Source organism: Dreissena polymorpha, chromosome 1, assembly GCF_020536995.1.
Source record: "Dreissena polymorpha isolate Duluth1 chromosome 1, UMN_Dpol_1.0, whole genome shotgun sequence".
In the NCBI taxonomy this organism is placed as follows: Eukaryota; Metazoa; Mollusca; class Bivalvia; order Myida; family Dreissenidae; genus Dreissena; species Dreissena polymorpha.
In genome coordinates, this window is record NC_068355.1 from 82,825,174 (window position 1) to 82,840,582 (window position 15,409).

The 15,409-nt window shown below is 34.0% G+C and overlaps 1 protein-coding gene and 1 long non-coding RNA gene across 4 annotated transcripts in view; one reads left to right on the plus strand and one right to left on the minus strand.

Moving 5' to 3' along the window:
• The window catches only part of LOC127837965 (uncharacterized), a 13,922-nt gene extending 56 nt beyond the window's left edge, over positions 1-13,866 (plus strand). Inside the window, exons 1-12 of one of the 3 annotated variants that reach the window (XR_008029580.1) lie at positions 1-168; positions 2,367-3,470; positions 4,501-4,622; positions 5,293-5,384; positions 6,186-6,226; positions 7,182-7,343; positions 8,137-8,253; positions 8,979-9,578; positions 10,409-10,472; positions 10,775-10,831; positions 12,469-13,173; positions 13,319-13,866. The exon at positions 1-168 is cut by the window's left edge and continues 56 nt beyond it. Coding sequence is in view for 2 of the 3 variants with exons in the window: in XM_052365452.1 (XP_052221412.1) it covers positions 2,904-3,470; positions 4,501-4,622; positions 5,293-5,384; positions 6,186-6,226; positions 7,182-7,343; positions 8,137-8,253; positions 8,979-9,578; positions 10,409-10,472; positions 10,775-10,831; positions 12,469-12,743 (2,097 nt within the window). In the remaining variant the exon portion in view is untranslated. Of the gene's footprint in view, positions 169-2,366; positions 3,471-4,500; positions 4,623-5,292; positions 5,385-6,185; positions 6,227-7,181; positions 7,344-8,136; positions 8,254-8,978; positions 9,579-10,408; positions 10,473-10,774; positions 10,832-12,468 lie in introns of all 3 variants that reach the window. The other 2 variants (XM_052365452.1, XM_052365444.1) reach the window with 2 other exon arrangements.
• An 819-nt stretch (positions 13,867-14,685) lies between these two features.
• On the minus strand, positions 14,686-15,123 carry LOC127838269 (uncharacterized). Its single transcript, XR_008029749.1, has 3 exons — positions 15,064-15,123; positions 14,940-15,003; positions 14,686-14,739 (listed from the first exon to the last, which is right to left on the minus strand). It is a non-coding gene; the product is annotated as an uncharacterized LOC127838269 (long non-coding RNA).
• Positions 15,124-15,409: the final 286 nt, after the last annotated feature.

Here is a 15,409-nt window from a genome sequence, read left to right on the forward strand (position 1 = left end):
TGGCGGGTGTTTTTATTTGAAGAAAAGTGTTGACATGTGTTTATATAAAATACTTGTGTTTATAATGTATTTTAAAGAAGTGCTGACTATTTGTTTAACTTCTTTTACGATGAAAGTAAGGTTAATGTCGATTTAGCGAAGGAAACGTCTTCTGTTCGTTGAGATAAGGTAAACTAGGTTACTGGTTTAGTACGTAAATTCGGACAGTACGTAAGTCAGACACACGTAATAACTCACTCAATTCCGATGAAATTTACATGTGTCCGACTTTATAATTTTAGAACAGGAAATCCACAGGTTTTTTTAATGGAAATGCTCATCAAGTGTCCAATGTTTATTACTCGACTACTTGTAGGGTGAATCCGTGAAAAGTCGGACAGTTGACAGTAAAACACATAATAAACCATCCAATTACAGACTTGAAATCCCCAGTAACACGCATTTAGCGACACATAGCCATTCACTTTGAAAAATACATTTGTACAGTATGTACATGGACACCGTTTACGTTAACACATAATCAATGATGTACTGGTACTTTTTGTTCTTTTGAGAGCACACATGGCTGTTTTCTAGTAAGAGTAGGCTAATTTATTGCCATTTTTGTCATTTGGTAGTGGAAACTTCAAGTGTGTATACAAATGACTGTAGTTTACCATCCCTTTAAATTATCTTAGAGGATGTTACATTGTAGTTTACAATTTGAGTCATTGTTTTTCTCATGGCCTTTGATTGAAGTCGCACATTTTATAGTCTTTAAATTGGCGCACAGTTCATTTCTGCAATCTGCGATTGCATTCTGCAGTTCAATTATTTTAACGCCAGGGCTCAACACTAACAGTGGTCCGTTGACCCGGGGTCAGTAAAAAATAGGGAGGACCAGTGAAACTAGAAATTTGGTTGATCCGTCGGACCAGTTAAAAATCCTGGCCGGCTCAATGTGAAATACTGGTGGAAAGCTGTTTTCATTAATAAACAACTTTATTTGTTCATAATAAACCGATAATTTCATCATTATTTTTTGGGCCTACTCGAGACTGGGATGAAAAATAGCAGCATATTGGAAATTCCAATTTTTCTAGATGCCCGAATGACAAAAACCTGTTGTCGGATCAAAAAATCGATTTGCATTCCGCAAATGTCTCTGGACTTCGCCGTGATCGATACACAAATTAACATAAAATTCGAAGCGTTTGGATTGAGAAATTAACAAAATGGTATTTATTATTTTGAAAAAGCAGCAATAATTAGCATTTTATTGATCTTAGTACCATCAGAATATACTTTGTTTACCGTGCAAATTTACAATGGAGAGCGCCGAATAATGTTTTGATATTGCCGGAGAATAAATGTGCGTATTTTCAAGATAACAAATTTTCACGATGTGGAATTTCATTCCGGGGGTGATTGAACCTGTTACCTCCGCCTAAAAACCCTAAAACTAATGAAGAGAAGCTTGAAGTACAGCAATTATGAAAAGGACAAGAGATAGTTCAGTAGATAGTATAGTTTTCTTTTTATAAATGCACAATACATTGTGGATAGTCCGGAAAGTTAATTGAAATGTAGGTAAAATAACATAGATATTGTCGGACCACTTAAAATCTTGGAGGACCAGTAATATCTGAAAGCTGGTGGTCCTTTGGGTCAGTAGGTAAAAAAGTTAGTGTCAAGCCCTGATTGCTGTGTGTTCAACGCTTACAAAAACAAGTATGAACTATTTTTCGAAAACCCATGCGCTCGAGTTAGCAAATCAACCAATCATAAAAAAGTTTAAAGTTAACATCGCTCAGTGATCTATTTTTAGAAAGGTATAGTGACAACTTGTAAACAGAATAAACTTGCGTCATAAATTAAACATTTTAATTCAAGATTAAAATTTGCCAATTGGCATTTTATTTACAGTTGGCTTTCGGTCAACTACTTACTTTTAAAATGGTTGTTCAATGAAAGATTTGGTTGCCCGACCATTGGTTTTTATTATCATACAGTTTTCGCCTTGTTAGGCTGAAAGAAGGGTTTATGTCTGGGAGGGGTTTTGTCCGGATACCCAGTAACTTGTAAGGATGGGCAATTGAAATTGTGATTTTATATAATTATATTCCTAACAGGTTGTGCACAGTATTCATTCTTGTAACTTCACAAACAGTCTTCACGCTAACTATAAGCCCGACAGCCCAGGACTGGTTAAATGTTAATCGGGCTACTAGAAATTAATAATTTATATAGTCGGGCTATTGGATTTTTTGTCTGTTTCCAATAAAGCATCATAATTCGGGCTAGTGGTTAAAATATATTACTGTGAAGACTGTTCACAAATAATTTATGGTGGAAACAGTTACAATTAAATTTTGTTTTTATTTCAGTGTTTGTGTGCGGTTGTATTCATGCAGCCAGAGCTAATCCAGGTAAACTGGAGTAGCGATGAAGAACTGGTACAATTAAGGTGGTCAGACTCCGATTCTGGGGACCCAGTGAATTGTTCTATGACCACATTACAAGACATTACAGGATCTGCTGACTGTGCTATGACAGATAGCGAACAAGTACAGCGTGATGAGGAATATTTAGACATTTGGGATAGCGATGAAAGCTTAATGTTTTTGTCTTTTTGCTAGAAAATAAATGAGGTCGCCGTGGTGTAATGGATATGGTGTCCGCCTAGCGACCGGGAGGTCACGGGTTCGATCCCCGCTGTGGGAGCGTTCTTTCGATCTCCCATATAGACACCAAGTACTGGTTCTAGGCCCAGGAAATGGACTCGAGAGCATTTCAAATAAGTAGGAATGACTTTCTATGCAATCGAGCTAAAATAAATAGGTTTAAACTAAACTAGAAAATAACCATTTGTTATGCCTTGGTTTTAACATTTGTTTTCAGGTGAGGTAAAGTCAGAAGGAAGAATGAAATTAAAAGCATTGAAGTTTCTTAGTATTAAGACAGCACTTAACACACCCTGCTATTGTGGAAAACGGTGTATTATGCAGTTGAATATTAATTTTGTCCGTGATATTCGTGAAAAATTCTGGCATAATCCAAAATTGACTAGGATAACACTGCTGAAAGCATCATATGAAAAATCTGAAAAAGTCAGAAAATACAGGTACTTTTCAGTACAGTCTAAAAAACAAGAAGTACAATTATGTACAAAAGCATTTTTGGCTGCATTGAGAGTTAACAAGAATACATTAACTACAGTTGCTGATATGTGCATGAATAACAAGGAAGCTCCAACTGGGAAATCCCCACGTAACTGGGACAAGAGCACTCTACTTTTGATTGCTTGGCTGGAGGATTACTTCAGATTTCATGGCGAAAGAATGCCTCACCGAAACGAGATTGTGATGCCATATGGAACAGTGAAAAGTTATATTTATGAACAATACAAAATGGATGTGGAAAATCCAGTGAGCAAAAGCCAGTTCTACAAGAAATGGATTGACAGCTTCCAGTTTGTTAAAACGAAAAAGGTAAAATAATGCGTTTTTTGTGGGTTACAAACAATTTTATGCTGATATGACGTTTTTAAACTACAAAGTCATGTACATGTACCTGCGTTAGTTGTAATACATGTAATTTGGCATCGTAAAATTAGAATCTATAGCTATATGTTTTTTTATTACAGCTGTCACATAATGAATCTTGTGTTGAGTATATCCTTTGAATGTCTGCAGCATTTGTTACAAGGTCTAACACCAATATACATGTAACCTTTTTTTTGTAAGTTACTAGATATAATAATATACAGTTGAATCAGATTCTCTCGAGGTCAACGACAAAGGTCAAATATATGGGGGATATAGTGTTTTACAAACACATCTGGTTAAAATTTAAAAATGAAAAAATATGCTACACAATCAAAAACTTAACTATATTACATTAAATATGTTTTAGAATGAGGCACACATGTACAATAGGCGAAAACGCATACATAGAAAGGATATTGCTTCAAAAAATTTACTAGAAAAAGTAGAATTTAAGATTTTCTCTAAAAACTTTCTGGAATGCCAGTCCTGGTGAAAACACCATTTCATTGCCTCTGTATCTTGAAAGAGCCTGGCCTTTCTTAATTCTTTCTCATCTGTTAACCCTTACAATGAGGGAACCAAATTTTAAAGGCCTTTGCAAACAGTTTGGATCCAGATGAGATGCCACACAACGTGGCGTCTCATCAGGATCCAAACTGTTTGCTATTCTGATAGTATTCTTTGAAAAAAATCGACGAAAATGCGAATGTTAGAAATTCAGCAGACGACATTTTAGCAGACGACAAATTTCCCAGCATGCAAAGGGTTAAACTGTTACAGTGTAAAACGACAATTTTCATGGACTTTTTTAAGACTTAAGACCTTCATTGTGATGCATCAGAAAGGATACTCCAAAAAGGCATTGGTAATTTGTTTTCAGGAATTTATTTTCGAAATGGGTTCTAAACAACAACAAAAATGAATCAGTTATCTGGAGCTGTGTAACATAAGCAGTGATCGATGTATGTTTCAGACCAACAGCTTCAGCAAATGTACAACTTGTGTGACATTAGAAAGGCTAATGAGCAAAACCACCTCTTTCGAGATGCGTGCTTTCTACAAGAAAAAGAAAGAAGAGCATAATATTCGTCAAATGTAATTTATGTATTTTCATTTCTTTTATTTTTCATTTATTTTTGTAACCAAATCTTTAATGAATTACTCCCTTACAAACATGGTAAGAAGCATTTCTAAAGTTCAGAATGCAAATCAGACTGTGTATTATTAGGGGAAAGATTAATGACCAGAAAAATTTACTGGGTGCTGCTAGATTGAAAATTATAAAAAGGTTCATGGTGAAAATTTTGGACTGACATTGACATTTTCTTGCAGGGTGCAGCATCCTCCAATTTTGCTCTATATCTTTCCCTAAGGCTTATTTTATATAACCACTGGTAATTAGTAAAAGTTATTCAGTTAATCAAGCTCATTGACTTTTATCTTAAATTGAAAAGACCTTTAAGCCCCATAAATCCTACATATGTATTGATATCCCAAATTCACCAAACTTATTGAACATAAATATGTAGTTTCATAAATGTTTTTAAACATTCAAAGTGAAATAGGTAGAAAGGTGCTACATTGTATATCCTGCATATTTGTGTTTCCTGCATACTGCCCATTAATGATGGTAAACAAAGAAATGATATACATCTTTCAAATTTAATTTAATTTTGCCTATTAAATGTTTGATGTCAAAAGAAACAGATGCACTTAAAACTATTAACTATTTGCAACTTCAAAGCTCTTATTTAATGATATCCAGGTTAGAAAGGAAGTACTATTACAACAAAAAAGACCAGGCACAACGCAATCCAAGCCAGCACATGTCCATAATTATCGATGGTATGGATCAAGGTTGGTATTTAAAGTGTCCATACACTTTAATTTTGACAGGAGCAGTTTGAAAATCCTAACTAGTCATAAAACTATATTCCCAAGTTCCAGTGTTCTGCCTTTGATGGGGCCTTGTTACAATGGCAAAAACAATTATTTGTCCTGACCTGATTTCTAAAAATAGGTCACCATAATAAGGATTTCTAAACATTACAATGAATGAATTTTTTGTTGAATGTGTAAACTGTAACAGAACAAAATCTTTCATTTTGTATTATGTCATTATAAAAAATAATTCCCATTATTTTGAAGAAAAAGCCTTTAACTATAGGCCATATAGAGTTTTAAATTTGCATTTCTTTCTCCATGCATATATACATGTTAACTTTTTCCATAATTATATATATATATCTATGTCATAGAGGACATTTGTTGGATTCCGTGTAAGATTGCATTATATTTCATGAGTGGTCACCGAAACAATATTTTCACAAGTGAAAATAACGAGTTTCTGTTACAACCCATGAAATATATATTACGATCTTACACTTTGAAATATATAGTATTATGATTTGTCATTAGTAAATCATGTTGTTGTTCTCTTGTTTTTTTTTACGCTCTTTCATTGAAAAGCATGAAATACTGTAATTAATTTAATTTCCTGTCCAGACTTTTTTACTACATCCACAGTTGCACACAGGATACAATGGTACCAAAAAGGAATGCTTTACATAATATGTGATTTAATTTTTTATATAACAAACATACAAACAGTTGTTTTTTAAATTTTTATTGCATAAATCTATTCTCTATTTTTTACAGCAAAGACCAATTTGCCACATTTTGCTGGGAGGAACCCAAAGGTAGGATAAAGGAGGTTTTGTGCCTTAGGTGGTAATCTATTTTAGCTCACACCTGTGTGTCTTACTCTGTGTGTCTTAAGCTTGCAATTGTCTTTACAGAATGTTACCCATAAAAGGGGCATATAAACAGTTTGTATGGTATATTTTTTTCTGAAATAAATGTTTATCCTATTACCTAACGAAAACCAATAGTATAACAAGTGATCGTATGAATATGAGCTGTGAACTATAAATATTTTTAGAATATGGTTTCCAATCTTTATTTTTGGAACAATATATATTTCAATGTGATGTCATAGCAAATGATTAGGTTTGAAGTAAACAAATACTTCAAGCAAAATTGGGACACCAGCGTTATTTTTTTAGATTTAAGTATATTTACTCTTTTTTGAACGATAAACACCACAAAATAATGGGATAAATAGAATATCATGTGAGTGTTGGAAAGATATCAAGTTTATCATGCTCGGCTCAAAATTTTTGTAGCACTCTGAAAGTCTATCACTACATGTTTCTCATCCTCGCAGAATAAACTTGATCTCTATCCGACAGTTACATAATATTCTATATTTACATTAAAAAGCATTTATTTAATGAGTTCCTAAAATACATATCTTGCCATTCAACCATTGATGCAAAATTTATTAATTTATATTTAAAGTTGTCTCTAGGACACTTGCGGCGCTTAAAAAAACAAAAATAGTGAAAAGTTGTTACTTAGTATCATATTGTGGTGGTACGCTAGCAAATTTTGTTAAGTTCAGCTCAAGAATTATGAGTTTGATTGAAACTAAAGGCTTTTTATTTGGCAGGTGATAACAATTAATCAGATATGCTTGTTAAGTTTTAGGATACGTAATACACAAACAAGATTCAGTATTTTGTTCGTTTTTGATTTCCAAATTTAAATGATGTATTGTGCAAGATTTTGTAACTGTTATGTGAAAAATTACAGAATCTGCATGCAGTGGATCTTCTGCATACTCATGTCACTGGAGTGCTAAGTCACGGGCATGGAGGGTTTCATGCCTATGTGGACATTAATGAATATCCTCATGATCCCAACTTGACAATCAACATCATACTTAAAGAGCTACTACGTCAAGCGAGGGCAAATGTGAGTAATGTTTGTGTACATGTGAGTAATGTTTGTGTACATGTTATCTTACATAATTATACTTGGACGACAAAAAATTGTAAGCAAGCCATTCAAGCACCTACATTTCTGAAAATAACCAAAGCCCTTGACACTCGTGAAATACCACATGATGGCTTTTTTGGTAAAGATGGTGATAGTACAGTCAGTATTTTCAGGGGTCTCGATCTCTGGTTTTTGGGGTTTAAATAAGGCCATATTTCCCCAGCATAAAGAATATAGTTCCCCCATTTCAGATAAAAATGCCGCAAAAATGCAAGACAATTGAATGCCCTAGACCCAGAATTGTCAAGTTCAAGTTCAAAATGTTTCAAACTAAATAGAATTGATAGATAAGTATTAACTGTTAATAGATTGTAGTAAAAAGGACAAATTAAGTGATTAAAACAAATATTTTATAGTTTCTTATGTTTTGGTTGAAATTCTCCTATGGAAAATGATGCCTGATTTCGCCCGCCTCGGTGTTCCCCCAAACCAGAGTGAGACCCCTGGTTTTATGAATTTGTATAGAGGATCATGATTCATAAATTCTTGCTTAGGTTGGTTAATAGGATAGATTACATCAGAATACGAGTCGTACAAAAAGCATTAGTATAACACATTTTCGCCAGACTAGCTATATTTGTGTATGATCATGTGATATAAACACTGACCATCTTACTTTTATTGTTTTCCCTATGTTGTAGTTTTACTTGTTGTTTACTCTAGAGAACAACATTATTGTGCAATAATTTTGTGGATGTTTTTATTTCAGAACAACTTCCTGCCTCCAAGTTTGTTTATCCAAGCAGACAACTGTTGGAGGGAAAATAAGAACCGTTATGTATTTGCATTTCTGGAATTGTTAGTGGCAGAACAGGTTTTCCATGAGGTGAGTGTTGATTTCAAAGATCACAGTGTCTGTTTTACTACAGTCTTTCTTAAGGATGAGTATTCAAATAATTTCATTTTCATTAACTTGATTATTTGAATATTCATGTGCACTACTTACAATTATTCAACCTCTGTAGCATGATTTAGTAGAAATGCTTATTATGCCCCCCTTAGAAGAAAACGTATTCACACAATGGCTGCTACTACAACTTATAGCCCATATAGGGGGGCATGCATGTTTTACAAACAGACCTTGTTTACCAGGAAATCGATAACGTCGCGGAAACAAGTCTATTCAGGGAATCGATAGGGATCGTAAAAGCATGTATCTATCAGGGAAAGGATAGTTACTATAACTAATTAACTTTAAAAGTGCACTATGTGACTAGATATGTTATTGTTGCCAACTACTGTGTATCATATATATCACTAAAAACATGATAGTTTTGAATCCTGCAATGTTTGTTTTCAAAATTATAGAATTGCATCTTTTTGGCTTTTATTTCAGGTAACATTTTTGTAGCCTAAACATATAAATAATTTATATTTGATTATTAAAAGAATAGTTTTTCTTAGTATTATTCCATCTTGTAGTTTATGCATTTTTTAAAATCAAATTAAGATAAAACTTGGGAAAGGCATTTATCTTGTTCAGCCATTGTCAACTTTATTGACTGAAGGTATTTGATTTAACGGATTTGATAATTATATATTATATTTCAGGTTCATATGTCCTTCCTTATTGTTGGCCACACGCATGAAGACATTGATGCAAAATTTAGTGAGGTTTCCAGGCTGTTAAATACTAAAGATGCTGAATATTTTGATGACTTCTTAAACGTTTTGAAAAATGCAGAGCGTATCACACAATTATTTGATGTTAAGTCATGGATTGAGGGTGATTTGAACAAAGTTGACCACATCACCCAACCTTGGCACTTTAAATTTGTTTCTGTGGACGGTGGTGTAAAAGTGTTTTATAAAGGGGTACAATCTCAGCCGTGGTCAGCCCTAAATGGGAACTTTTTGAATAAAGCGCCAAGTGGAAAGCCAGAAATATTGAAGCCAAATTTTAGTAAAATTGAAATAGATAAAAATGTTAAACAAATTAAAGCTCTGAAACTATTTTTCAAAAAGCAGGATAGTACACAAAAGTGGCTAGACTTTTACGAATCGCTCAATTCCAACATGGACAGTTTAGATTCTGGAGTATTTCCTTTAACACTGCTACCGAGACAACCTATAAGGCAGGCCTTTCCACCAGGACAAGGAATGGTTCCTGAAGTTCGTGAACTGATTGAAAAGGAAAACAGACAGCCATTGGTGAGCTTTTTCTACAATAAGGTCATATATTGTTAGCTAACCTGAGCTCACCGTGCTCAGGGTGAGCTATTGTGACTGGTATTGGTCCTTGTCGTGTGTCAGATATGTAACAGTGCTCATTTTTGCCTAAATATTGGGAGATATTCAGCCCCATTCTTCACATTTCAGAGTATAAATTTCCCCCCCAACTGATTTGATAATCATCCATATTGCATTTCTAGCATATGGTATATACTCTTAGAATATACATGTTGAGTTTGTAAATCTTAATCAACCACTCGGCTAATCTTAATGAAACTTGGCAGGAATGTTCTTTGCATAACTCATATTACCATGGAAACGGATAGTTTTCCTTATATGTATATAGTAACATCTAGAGCTTAGAGCTCTAATATTTGGCATGAAACATCATATGAAGAACCTAAACAGTAAACAAGAATGTTAAAATTATGCCTCTTGGGTCGAAATTGCCCCATACCAGGGGACAAATGTTTTTTCCTTAAATGTATATAGTGAAAAGTTTAAAAAACTTCTCTGAAATATTAAAACTAAAGCTTTGATATTTGGCATTAAACATCGTCTGGAACACCTCTACCAATATTGTTCAAATTATGCCTTTAAAGGTCAAAATTGGCCCAACCCTGAAGGCAAATATGTTTTCCTATATGTATATTGTAAAAACTCCTTCCTTGAAACCACAATGCCAAGAGCTTGGATATTTGCTTTCAAACATGGGCTGATGGACCCTTACAATATGTAATTTGAAAACAGTATGAGATACATGTATAATAATAAAATACAATATTGAGGTGTAATTTGTATAATTCTAGTTACAGATAAAAAAGCGGAAAACTGGAGACGAAGCTTCTGACCTCAGGGTTGCCAAAAAGAAGAGTAAATATATATGATATTTATTATTATCATAAATCTTGAAAATATCATTAAAGTTATCTTTTTACATTCGTTATAGAGTTGAAATTCATTTGTTATGTATTTAGTTTGAATTTGACAGGATCAGGAAGAACAAACTTAAGTTTAAGTATGTGTTTTACAGTAAAAATGTGACAATTAAATAATTATGAACATTATTTCATAAAAAATTTGTTTCTACTTATCCTTCTCAAACCCATCTGTAGAAAATTATTGTGTAATTTTGAGTGTAATCCATATGAAAATATTCCATTAAAACATTTCAGATGATAACACTTCTGGTGGGAAAGGGTTTGGCAAAAGGAAGAGAAGATTTATATATGGTTTGTGTATTGCTCTTTTTTTTCTTTGAACATATGATGGTTTTTATAAAAATAAGTAATAATAGTATTAAAACTGATTAATAGTAAAGGGGCCTTTGCACAGATTTTGGCATGTTTTGTAGTTTGCCTTTAAGTGCTTTATATTGATAAATGTAAACACTGGATCTAAAAAGCTAAAGTAAAAAATCAAGAATAAAATTAAAAAAAAAGGAAAAAAAGTAGCCCCCATCAGGGCTCGAACCAGTAACCCCCAGAGTCCTGGAGTAAATGGGATATGGGAATCACGACCGTCCATCTGTCCCAAGGAGCATAAGTTTGTCATTTATAAAGCGAAATTCATTAAACTTGGTACAAAAGATCCTCATCATTAGACTGTGTATGCTTAAATACCAGTTCCCTACCTCCAAGGTCAATGTCACTATTATAGGTCAAATGTCTTTATATGGTACAATGTTGCATCCTGTTTGTGTCCAGAGCATAACTTAGTCATGTATTGAGTGAATTTTATTAAACTTGGCACAAATATTTTCAATCATGTGTCGCTCTTTCTGTTGCCTTAATCTAGTGGAAGACAAGGTTAAGGTTAACTTTCATCCATTTATTTAAAAATGGAATTCCCATGCCTTGAAGGAACACAACTTGAATGATATTTTCTCACAAAATTAACTCGATACTGCAACTAGTGTTCTACAGATATTAAAGCATTAATTAAGCCTTTATATGTTTTGTTAAAATTTCTTGTATTCTCACGTTTTCAGCTTTTCAAGGTTTTAAAATGCATTTTATTTGAAGTATTGTTGAGTAGCCTATAAGGCATTTAAAATAAAAATAAATTATTCTACAGCTTGATTTTCAGTACGTTACAGGACGGCATATAGTGATCGCACTGTCCGTCCGTCCATATGTCTGTCCGTCACACTTGCGTTAAAGTGATATTATGGGCATCTAACAGTTAATAGGTGTCTATCGCAACCATTGTTTATTTTTGGTGTTTTCACTTCATATATACTTAGATTTAATAATGCAGCATCAACATACTAAAACAATATCCCTGAAAGAGAAAAATAATGCATTTGAATTAAATTGAATATAAACTGTACTTTCGTTTGACAACTGGTCATGCTTGTACGATGTGTACCTAAATTTAGTTTTAGTGCAGATTCGTTCATACGACACAAAGACACAATTTTGTTTTACGGATGGCTTACAGGACTGGGTGAGTCCCGTAAGATATCAAATATAAAATATATTTTTAATAACAACTGGTAGCAAGATGAGTTGCAGATAATAGGTCAGTAACCTCATTTTAAGTAACTCGTTTGACCTGTTAATTCTTTTCAGCTCAATTCAACAGTGAAAAATGCCCATAATATCACTTAAAGGTTTCGAAAAATGCTCATAATTTCTATGTCGCTTCAGATGTAACCTTTATAATTGGTATGCATTTGTATATGGACAAGGCCTTTCCATACGCACACAAATTTTGACCCCTTTGACCTTGACATTAAACTTAGGGTCCGCTTTTAGGTTTTAAACTCTGCCTTTAGGTTTTGAAAAAGCGTTTTTTGGGGGCATATGTCTGATGGAGAAAGCTCTTGTTTTTGTTTGGCATTGATATGTGGTTTGTTTTATTTTAGACACAACACTGTGCAGATCACGACTGGTCATGATTTCAGATGAAGAAAGGAAGAAACATCTGTGGATAAAAATCTTGATGGACCTGTATACTTCATTTATGCAGTATATGCACATCTTGTTGCTCATTTTGTATGTGTTGTGCTGCCTTTTTGAAGGATATATTTTGTTTATTTTAAGGTTATTGCAAGAACTTCTGCGTCAATCTTTATTAGAACACATGGGTTTATTCCAACCCAGAGTTTCATTTTATGGTGAAATTGGATCAGTCAATTGAATTTGTTTTAGCAAATATACGTCTCTGGTGGGCAAATAAGACACTATTATTGAGGTGTAGTGTTTAACAATTTGTATCCAGTCAAATGTTCCTTATTTCGCCAGTTGTCTTTATAATCCCCTGAAAGTATTGAGTGAGATGTCCTTTATAAGCTATTGTAACTGTACATTTGTTCATATGCATTTTTCTACCAATTTTCGATTTCGGTTTAGAAATGCTTTGTATGAACTTGTCTTCACATAAAAATGCTTTATTATGTTCCCCTTCGAAGAAGAGGGGGTATATTGTTTTGCTCATGTCGGTCCGTCCGTATGTCCGTCTGTCCACCAGATGGTTTCCAGATGATAACTCAAGAACACTTAGGCCTAGGATCATGAAACTTCATAGGTACATTGATCATGACACACAGATGACCCCTATTGATTTTGAGGTCACTAGGTCAAAGGTCAAGGTCACGGTGACCCGAAATAGTAAAATGGTTTCCGGATGATAACTCAAGAAGACTTATGCCAAGGATCATGAAACTTCATAGGTACATTGATCATGACTCACAGATGACCGCTATTGATTTTCAGGTCACTAGGTCAAAGGTCAAGGTCATGGTGACCCGAAATAGTAAAATGGTTTCCGGATGATTACTCAAGAACTCTTATGCCTAGGATCATGAAACTTCATAGGTACATTGATCATGAATCGCAGATGACCCTATTAATTTCAGGTCACAAGGTCAAGGTCAGGGTGACTCGAAACAGTAAAATGGTTTCCGGACGATAACTCAAGAATGCTTACACCTAGGATCATGAAAATTCATAGGTTCATTGATCATGACTGGCAGATAACCCCTAATAATGTTCAGGTCACTAGGTCAAGGTCACAGTGACTCAAAACAGTAAAATGGTTTCCTGATGATAACTCAAGAATTATTAGGCCTAGGATCATGAAACTTCATAGGTACATTTATCATGACTAGCAGATGACCCCTATCGATTTTCAGGTTACTAGGTTAAGGTCACAGTGAAAAAACTAATTCACACTTTGGCTGCCACTTCAACTGACAGCCCATATGGGTGGCATGCATGCTTTACAAACAGCCCTTGTTAAAATAGATTTTGTGAATTTGTGATTGCTAATGTTTAATTTTTATGTCTCCGAAGGAGGGCATATAGTGATCGGACTGTCTGTCTTTCTGTCACACTGCGTTTAGGTTTCGCGTTTAGGTTTCAAAAAATGCTCATAACTTCTATGCCCCTTCACATAGCAACTTGATATTTGGCATGCATGTGTATCTCATGGAGCTGCACATTTTGAGTGGTGAAAGGTCAAGGTCATCCTTCAAGGTCAAAGGTAAAAAAAACGTATCAACGCAGCGCAGTAAGGGGACAGTGTGTTTCTGACAAACACATCTCTTGTTTTATGTTCTATAATATGTTTGTATGTCAGGAGAAACAATAAAGTTTTGTTTATACAATACATAACTAAACTTGTGGCAGAATTGTTTAGTAATGAAAATACAAATTGCAGCAATTGCATCTTTTAAAGAACTTTGAATGGTTATAATTGATGTAAAGATTGTTTTATTGAAATATTTCATTTTTAAAATGACTTCACATGTTAAAAAAATGTTATGTATTTTTTATAAAAAAAATGTATTAATTTTTGTTAGTCATAAAAAAATATTGAATCATTCACACTATTTCATAAATTTTCTGACCTACTGACTGGTGGATTGCGAACATAATGGTATACCCTTGTGTGTGTTTGTATTTATTATTACATGTTTTTTAATTAAAAAATAAATTAAGAATTATACATTTAAAAGTCTACCTTCCATTTTTTTCAGTGTGATTTTTTCTGTGTGATTATGCATATCTGGAAGTGTGTACCGCTGGCGTAACATTTTCAAAGAATTTATCTGTCTATGTTATTATGAACTTTAGGGAGTTTGTACCGCCGGCGTAACATTTTCAAAGAATTATCTGTCTGTGTGATTATGAACCTTAGGGAGTTTGTACCGCCAGCGTAACATTTTCAAAGAAATATCTGTCTGTGATAATGCATAGTTTGTACCGCCGGCGTAACATTTTGTCATTGTAGAGTAACATTTTTAAATATCTGTCTGTGTGATAATGAACCTTAGGGAGTTTGTACCGCCGGCGTAACATTTTTAAAGAATTATCTGTCTGTTTGATTATGAACCTTAGGGAGTTTGTACCGCTGGCGTAACATTTTCAAAGAATTATCTGTCTGTGTGATTATGAACCTAAGGGAATTTGTACCGCCGGCGTAACATTTAGGATTATCTGTCTGTGTGATTATGAACCTTAGGGAGTTTGTACCGCCGGCGTAACATTAAGAAATATCTGTCTGTGATTATGCATAGTTTGTACCGCCGGCGTAACATTTTGTCATTGTATAGTTTGTACGGCCGGCGTAACATTTTCAAGAATTATCTGTCATTGATTCTGAGAGTTTGTACCGCAGGTGTATTCAATTGTGATTATGATACTCTGAGAGTTTGTACCGCCAGCGTAACATTTTCAGTTAATTTTTCTGTTGAAGGATTATGAACCTGAGTTTGTACCACCAGCATAACATTTTTTTAAAGCATTTGGGATGGTTGTACCGCCAGTGTATAGTATGAACCTTTGGGAGTTTGTACCGCCAGC